The following is a 9,043-nucleotide window of genomic DNA, read 5'->3' on the forward strand; positions in this document are numbered from 1 at the left end:
ATGTCAAATAACACCAGGCTTTGTTATTATTACTGACAGACCCAAGCATAATACTTCAATGTCAAGGTTTTAAAAAAAGAATTGCGGATGATTAACATCTAACCCGCTCTGGTTCCAGTCACTGAATTCCTGCCAGTATGGGGCAGTTTTGTAGCTGGCCTGACCTTTGACCTCTCTGGGGGGAAAGGAGGGCAACTGAGTTAATTTCCCTTTTGGGAATCTACTGAATATCCTGTAAACAAACACTTCCTGTTTGACCGTGTCGAGGGAGGAACTACAGGAGAAAGAAAAACCAAAAAAACACATTTAGATCCAATAAATTCTTTTTATCGATTTTCCAATAAAAAATACATTCATACAGAAACTATTTTACAAAACAATTTCAAATGAAAAAATCTTGTTATAACATAAAACAAACAAAAATAGAGCCTCATATTTTATCTCCATGTTTATCCAATAAAGATTCTCTAGCTAAAGATAGGGCGTCTTTGCAGGTCTTTGAAAAGTTCAGAAAGAAATCACATGGCAAATAAAAAAAAAACAAAAAAAAACAAACATAATACTTAGCAGGCACCAGAATGCAAAATTAGAACAATTCAAGTGTCCAGAACAATTCACGTCTGAAAAGTTGTTTTTTTTTTGTTTTGTTTTGTTTTTTGTTTTGTTTTTTTTTGGTTTTGTTTTTTTTTTTCTTGAAAGATGATAGGCCACAGGTGTAGGCGCTATTGATGCCTTTTTAAAATGTACATTTGCTCTAGCTTTTCTCCAGTCAAATCAAAAACAAAAAGATGGTACAGAAGCAAAATGAAGGAGAATGGCGTGTGTCTATTTTACAGTAATTCTTCAGCCTCTTTGTCTTTATTGGTTCATGTTTAGAAACAACACACTTGCACTTTGTTTTTGGTCCCATATCCTTTCAAAATAGAAGCTTCCATACAAAATTCTCTTAGTTTACAATGTACATAATCTTTGCAATTTTTTTTTTTTTTTGACATTTCTCAGTGTAAAAAGAACCATTGGCATACTGACTTTCTTGAATGTTCTTTAAGGTTCACCTTTACAGTTGTTGAGTTGTAACAAGGCTACCTGTGATGTTGACTACTGAGTGACAGGCACCAAATTTTTATGACCATTTAAAGCAGACAAGTTCGTTTTCAACATTTCCATATGTCTCCCATACATCGTCACTGTGGCTCCGAAATGTTTCCTAATTGTGAACTGAAGGGATTCTGATAAAAATCCGAGAGAGCAGAGAATTTATATCAACCCACGGAGGAGTGCGTTGAAGTCATGTAACTGAAGTTAAAACATGCATATAGTGAAGTACAGACATACATCTGGTTCTAGTCTCTCTCCCCTGGTCGCCTGCAGAGAAAAAGACAGAAACCTCTAGACCTGCGACGCAGCTCAGCTGAACTGGTTCAACTGGTTTTTTCGGTACCGTTTAGTCAGATGATGGGTTGCTGTTTAAACCAGGACTGAGTAAAGAGTCAGACTCCCCGAGGGTGAGACTCGCCAAAACACACAAACACAACAAAGCAGCCTCATGATTGAGAATGCTGTCATTACTCAAAAGGACGCTGCCTTCTTTTAAGCCTGCAAGCCTTTGACACATCAACTGATATAAATGGCTCTGATGTAAATGTTTTTCTTTGCAGCAAAAATCTTAAATTTGTCGGGAACTTGCTGACTGAGCATGCCACATTTCATGAGAACATGTTTCCAAGACTCTGTACCTTTGACAGCAAGTTACAGTCTCTCTGATGTGCATCCGTGCACTATCTTATACTACATAGTAGTAAAACCATTACAAAACTGAATTGCTTTTTCCAAGTGCTCCACAATTCTGTCTCAGGCCTGGGTCATTTTGAAGAATATGATTTAGTTCTGATATAGTTATGATATAGAATGCACAGAAATGTAAAAATGGCAGTCATTATGAAGCTGATATATAGGTTTTTTTTTATTATTATTCAGGAGTTTAGAAGAGTCTGTCTTGAGACAAAAAGGGCAAAAAGGTGTGACTGTATGGATCAGAGCCTTTATAAAGCTATTCAATAACTACTACAATAACTACTGCAATCGCAACCCCCGTTTGGTGTGTGTGTGTGTGGTTGTGTGTGAGAGAGAGAAAGAGTGATCTATTTAACAGGACAAGGCCACTTACATAAGGCATCAGTAAGGTAAACAGTGCATTTACAGATAGAAAAAAAAAGAGAGAAGAGCAAAAGTGAAGAAAAGTGAACAAAAATCCCATGGTCAAGACAGTTGCCAAGCAATAGTGGTATCCCCAAATTATCAATAAAAAAAAAAATAAAAAAAATGACTGCCTTATGTGTTTTGTACAATACTATGGTAGCATAATATGAAGGTAGCTGCTCTTGAATGGAATTTTGTTGTCCTATAAGCAAACAGGTGAGCAACACATCCCCCCAGATCCCATGCAACTTCTGTTATAATGGCGGTAACTGTTTGTGTACAACCGTTGTCATTTTTTTTGTTTTTTTTTGTTTTTGTCCTTTTAAGATACAGAGCTTACACAATGGACAACAAAATGAGCTTTTATAGCGTGTATGGTTTGAGACAGGCTAAGTAATACATTGCACATTTAATAGCTGCACTAAACAAAACGACCTCCCACTTTTTAACCGGGAGCTACAGTCCCACCTCCGGGCACAAAGGGGGCGCTCTCTCGCAAAAATCAGCTCGACCAAACAAGCACCCCTCCCCACCCCTCTTACTCCTCTCCACAGCCAAGAGACTCAAACATCACAGACAGAACCTTTTTTTGTTTTTTTTTTTCTTTTGCTTGCATTCATTCTCAGAGAGACAACAGCTATCCTCCCCCCCCCAACCAAAAAAAAAAAAAAAAAAAAAAAGACTCCCTCGCATAACATCACCCTCTCCATGTCATTCATTCACTCGAGCTTCCACAAATACAAGCTCCATCTGCTCCATAAAGCCAGCACAGGCACCCAGTCGCAGGCACTCACAGTCCTCATGCGCACAGGCAAACACACTGTCATTGGAGGAACGGCACCCCCACAGGAGTCCCATAATCCTCCAGGAAAAAAAGCATCGAACACCATACAGAAGAGTCTCTTCCCATCTTCTCCAGCCCAGATTTTTCCCGTTTATTTATTTTTTTTCTGTTTTTTTTTTCTCTCGAGTCTCTCCCCGCCCTCCCGCTCCTCTGTAAAAAGCCTTTCAAGAGCAATCTCCACAGCGAGGTGTTGGAGGCACTAAGTATGGTGCAAATAATAGCCTGCGTTGCTTCGTGTTTTTCCACTGCCTGGAACATGGCGGTGCTCCTGTTAGCGCTCCCAGGACACACCGGCCTCGCTGATCCCCCACACAGGTCGGGACAATCAACCAGAATCATCCCCCAGAGCTCTCGACAAGGAGGCCATCTTAGATGTGCCTCTTCATGTGCAGTGCCAGGTGGTCAGAACGGGAGAAACACCTGAGAAAGCAAAGAGAGAAAAAGAAAAAAGAGAAAAGTTTTGACTGAGAAGCTGTTTTCTGCAGGTACACTTTCACATTTGCTGTTCTAAACCCTCACTTCCTGGTTTCTCTCTCTTTACCCGGAAAAATCCTCTCATAAAGAAGAAGAGTTTGGTTTCACATTTCCAGTTGTTTATAGTACAAACTGAAGAAAACCAGGGTAGTTAGCATGTGTAATGTTAGCAAAGTCAACATTATTGTAGTGCATTAAAAGGGGGAGGGGGGGTAAAAGCTATGATGGCTCACTGAGATGTTCTTCATCACAACAGCTTCCACCCGTCAACAATCCCAACTTGACCCTCTGCTCATCCCCTTGTACTCAACTCTCTTCATCTAACTCTTGACCTCAACCCCCATCCCCGTCGGTCCGTCCTTGACACTCATTCATGCCTCCGCCTAAAGTGTCATTTGGATAAACTAATTTGCACATGCAAGTGACATGGTCTTTGTTTGTGAAGGAGGTGCTTAGCGGCAAAAGGTAAAGAGAAGCTGCACTGTTGTGATTGGAGGTTAATATTCAGGAGCTCCTTTGAAGGAGGCATGAAGTCGAACAATAACTCACAGCAGTTATTATTTATCATCTTAGCATGACGGCTCTCAGCTTCCTCAGCTGCATGTAATATTGCACTGACGGGGGGGGGGGGTCACCCGGGTTATGTGCCAGCTATCATGTACATTTACTGACTGATGTCCAGCGCTCTCACCTGTCGCAGTGACTGCATTTGAATGGCTTTGCTCCAGTGTGCTTCCTGAAGTGTCTGGTGAGTTCATCGCTTCGTGCAAAGCGCCACTCGCAGCCCTCCCATGAACACCTGTAGGGCTTCTCACCTGCCACAGAAAAAAAAACAAAACACAATGGATTCACGTGATTAACATTCTGCAGAGGATAAACAAGGAAGTCGACGACAGGAAGGCGTTTATCAAGAGAGTTCTTCGAATGTTGATTTATTTACATCTTAAGCTGCTTTTTGTGCTAAAAGAAATGGGTTTCTGCAGGTTTTCACCTCTAAAATACACTGCACTGACAGGATTTTGTCAAATAACCTTAATTAGCTGCTGTAATTATTTGCCCTCAGACAAAGCGCCATAATTGTAGTAATTCTGAGCTATCAATGAAAGTGCCAGAATGTCTGACATTTTTCAAATGCAACTTTGCCCCTATGTGTTTTCTAAGCAGGTGCTAAGCAGATTGGGCTGACTACTGTGCGTTCAGGAGAAAAACAATCTTGCGCCTTGTGGATTTTGAGGGCTGTGGTATGCAGCTTTAAGGAGCTGCTCGAGTACACGGCTTATGTAATGTGGGAGAGCTGCAGGAAAGAAAATAGAGACTGTTCCTAATGGTCCTGAAGGCCATTAACCATGTGGCAGACGTGGTCAGTGAAGGATGCTAGGAATGTGACTTCCTCTGCTAATGGGCGACGCAGCTGTAAACAGCCTGGCAGAGGTCAGAGGTGACGAGGGAAGCTGCTTACATTTGAACCCTTGGCAAAACACTGCAAATGTCAGATTCCCATTATTTCTTTCATTTTTTTTTTCTTTTTTTTTTGGGGTGGGGGTTGGGGGGGGAGGGCTGTTGAATGCAAACGAGTGAGTTTCTGAATCTTTTCCCATGGTGAAATCCGAGGACTGTTGATGTGTTTTCAGAGTCCACATCCTCTGGGTTCCTGCTCGGCCACAAAAGAACATCCCATTCCCCCCCCCCCCCCCCCCCACTCCAGTGAGTTTGCATTTACACTGACATGACATTTGCAAAAGCACCACACTGTCTGACAGCTTTACCTGTGTGTGTGCGCTGGTGTGCTTTGAGGTGCGAGCTCTTGGTGTACACCTTCCTGCACCCGTTGAATTGACACCTGTGCACCCGCCTCCTCCCGTCAGGCGACGTCTCCCCACTGGTGAGCCCCGACCTCTCGAGGGTCCTCTCCATGCCCCCAGTCCTTATTTTCCCAGGCGAGTGCAGCACAGTCTGTATCCCACTCCACACCCGGGCTACCGAGCCCTCCTTGCCCAGCTCGGGTGAGGACGGCGGCGTGCTGATGATGGCAGAGCCCAGGTCTTCGCCACCGTCGCCCAGAATGTCAGTCAAAGAGCCGGAGGAGAAGTCGAGGGTAGGGGAGAGCTCCTCGGAGCTGTCCGAGGCCTCGCTGCTGGCGTCAGAGTTGAAGCCGCCGGTGTCGACGTGCTGGTTGTCCTGATTGTCTTCCTCCTCCTTGATGTGGGGGATCTTTGGGTCCGTGTCGTTCGACTTGTCCCCGCAGGCCAGCATTAACTTGCTCCACAGGTCCTCCTGGTTCTCAAACTTCAGGTCCGTGGCCGAGACATAGGGCTCGCTCTGGAGGTACCTCTCCAGCTCGAGGCATGTCTGTGTGGAGGGAAAAAACGAGATAGCGGTGAGTTGACGGGTGAACAGAGCCTGAGGCCTGTAACACAGTGCTTCTCTTCAACCAGAAAGTCCCTAAAACACCAAAACAAATGATTTTTTTTTTTTTTTTTTTTCCCCACCACAGGAAACACAGACTCTGGTGTTTATTCTTAGCAACAGCAGCAGCGGGAGGGGGAAATGCTCTGACTCTAACACCACTGACCCTTCTTCCTTCTTGCTCGCATCAACGAGGCAAGACACAATGTCCTATGCAGAGGATAGTGGAGTACGTTCTAAGGGTGCCCTGCGAGGCCATATCAGGCAAGATTACAAGCACCGCATTTCCTTCAGAGAGCATGCAAGAACAAGGTGCTCTTACCCGCGAAAGAATGCATGTGGTTGTGCGTGTCTGTGTGCGTGAGTGTGTTGAGGTGTGCGTTAGGGGTTGGTCATGAAATTTACATATGCTACAGAGCCCCCCCCCATTGGGTTAGGGAAGTGCTTGTAGATCTTTTAAATCTATCAATTATTCAACATAATGTGGATTTAATAATGCATTCGGAGGCATCGCTAGAAATAACATAGCACACTGGGGACCGAGAGGAGGGAGGTCTGGTTCACGGGGGTCCATAAAAAGCCTGGCATGAATACTGCAAGAGCTCGCTGAGGATTGTGGGCTTATTTTCTTTTTGAAAAGGAAGTGAGAGAGCACTTCCTCAACCCACTGCAGTCACCCAGCACAGGCCAGATATGAGGGACAGCGCCGATGATGGGACTGTGCGGTTTCCTGAATGAAGAGGATTCCAACTCGCAGCCATGTTTCTATCACAGTAGACTCGGATGAACCAGTGAGGCACCCGGCTAAAAGGTGTCTGATGAATATTGCTCGCTGACTTTTTCAAAACTCTTCTGAAACCTGTTTATTTTCTAGTGAAAACACACTGGAGAGCTTCACCTCCTCAGGCCTCCAAAGAGTATTTAAATGAATGAATGGATGAACAGCTCAGAGGCAACATAGAGGATGAGTCCAAAAGAGCTACATCACTGGAGACTTTCAACAGCAGTGTGCCAATCACAGGGTAACCTTGACCATTTCTATGGAAACACTATATTTAAATAACAGGAGAAGCACAAGCCTCAACAATAACATTTTTGAAATCGTTTAGCAATAACATAATGGATTATAATCTCCATTAAGCATGATGAGGAGTAATAGTAATATCACAGATACACTTTAACTCTGGAGCAGATGGAATTTAGCGCTAACATAGGAAAGAATTAGGTGTGAAAAGGACAACACAACTTTACAGGAATATTTTAGGAACTGTACTGTATCGTAGTAACTTGGGAGAGAGAGAGAGAGAGAGAGAGAGAGAGAGAGAGACAGAGAGAGAGAGAGAGGCAAATGTTTCTTGTCAGCAGTGCTGGATAAATCCCACGCGAGCTTTAAATGCCTGGGAGGGCGACTTGGCCCCAAGCCCGAAGAGATCTGATAGACAGAAGGAAACAGAAGAAGAAGAAGAAGAAGAAGAAGAAGAAGAAGAGGAAGAGGAAGACTGAAACGAATTCATTTAATTTCATTTCCCAAAACTAGAGCAAGATGCACTTGAGCCTTTCCCTTCGTTTCCAGTATAAAACTCCACTGTTCTGTCATCCAGGGGTCGCTCGGTCGAGCCAAATTGTAAATGAAATCAGCCTCTCTCTTCCTCTGTCAGTCTGTCACTCTCTAGTATGTGTGTGTGTGTGTCTGACAGAGAGCAAGAGAGGCAGAGAGGGAGCGCAGCGAGAGAGAGAGAGAGAGAGCGAGAGCGAGAAAGAGAGAGAGAGAGAAGAGGAGGAGATACGCGCAAAGACGCACCGCTCACCATTCAGCCTCTAAAATCTGCAACACAGCGTGTTTTTATTCTATCACAAGCCGATGTGTCTTCACAAGCAGCGAGCACGCGCCGAAAACCAGCAGCAATATTGTCACTAATGAATATTACGTAAAAAAAAAAAAAAAATGAAGACACCTCTACGCGTGTTATAACATAAAAACACAATGAGACTACAAGTCACTTCAAAAATGATCGTATAGTGACAATCTAAGAAATCGAAATAATCCCATCAACTATAATAAGGTATGTAAAAAGTCAGTTTGTTACGACAGGGACACTGTGAGCTACGACACCACACTGCAAACATTTGGAAATATTAAAGGAATATTACAGAGATCTGTCATTCAGGGAACTTGCATCACTTCCCCTGTAAACCGAGGACCAAGCAAACGACTTTTTACATGGACACTGATATTTACACTTGCACCAAACTAGACGCGAGGTCTCATAAACAACTTTGACATTTGCACGTCCACGGACAGCTGTCAGTGGAAAGCAAGTTTTTCCAGCCACCCCCACCCCCCCACTGCCCCCTCCTCCCGATATTACGCACTTTTCCCTTGCACTTCTGTAGCCTACAACAAATCGCACATGAACCCGGTGCACGATCCGTCAGGGCTGACAAGAGGGATCGGGTCGTTACCTGCTGCCAGTACTCCTCCAGAGACGGTAAAGCTGAAAAGTATCCGGTGTCATGCACGATCTGGAGCTCCTGGAAGATGCTACACATGGGGATGACATCCATTTCACTCCTAAGATGCAGCCACAAGTAGAAGTGAATTCAAGCTTGGGGAGAAAACGGAGCCTGTTGTGTTCGCAGAGAAGCTGGAGTCTCGGCTGTATTTGCATGTATAATAGTCGGTGGAGTCGTGCGCTTCCAGTGGAGGTTTTCGAGCGTGTGACGCACAGAGAGCGCACAACACTGAACTCTCCAAAAGTCCGACAGCGCACTGTAAACTTCCCCCCCGATTCAAAATTACAGACAAACCCACCCCCATGTGATTACATTACGTTTCGCTACGACGACCAATGAGCTCGCAGGAGGATGCGTCCCGCCTACCAGACCACCTCCGGCCAATGCCGAGCCAGAGCCGACTCATCCTGTGTGCTGTGGTTGGTGCGCGCTGCGAAGCGTCTCCGGCTCCCATTGGACTAAATCAGCGCTATTTTTAGAGCACTATATAACCCAGACTCCTCTCGTACCAGAACGAGGAAGTCGAACTTTCTACTGATTCAAATGTGGGTTTCAGCTTCTCCGGACCACTGGCAGGAGAAGCGCTGTGCCGCTTCTGCTGCTGCC

General features: G+C 44.6%; 1 protein-coding gene across 1 annotated transcript; it reads right to left on the minus strand.

Moving 5' to 3' along the window:
• Nucleotides 1–305: 305 nt before the first annotated feature.
• Nucleotides 306–8,701, minus strand: LOC111668416 (Krueppel-like factor 6). Its single transcript, XM_023424476.2, has 4 exons — nucleotides 8,387–8,701; nucleotides 5,284–5,866; nucleotides 4,209–4,332; nucleotides 306–3,463 (listed from the first exon to the last, which is right to left on the minus strand). The coding sequence occupies exons 1-4, from the start codon at nucleotides 8,486–8,488 to the stop codon at nucleotides 3,412–3,414; spliced, it is 861 nt and encodes a 286-aa protein (XP_023280244.1). The 5' UTR covers nucleotides 8,489–8,701; the 3' UTR covers nucleotides 306–3,411.
• Between the last annotated feature and the right edge of the window lie 342 nt (nucleotides 8,702–9,043).

This window comes from Seriola lalandi, unplaced genomic scaffold, assembly GCF_002814215.2.
Source record: "Seriola lalandi dorsalis isolate HSWRI2012SDOR001 ecotype SW California unplaced genomic scaffold, Sedor1 jcf7180002054736, whole genome shotgun sequence".
NCBI lineage: Eukaryota > Metazoa > Chordata > Actinopteri > Carangiformes > Carangidae > Seriola > Seriola lalandi.

Coding starts and splice junctions, on each gene's coding strand:
- LOC111668416 (XM_023424476.2), bottom strand. CDS start 8,488: ATGGATGTCATCCCCATGTGTAGCATCTTCCAGGAGCTCCAGATCGTG. Junction 4,333..5,283: donor ACACCAGCGCACACACACAG/GTAAAGCTGTCA, acceptor TTTCTGTGGCAG/GTGAGAAGCCCTACAGGTGT. Junction 3,464..4,208: donor AAATGCAGTCACTGCGACAG/GTGAGAGCGCTG, acceptor TTGCTTTCTCAG/GTGTTTCTCCCGTTCTGACC.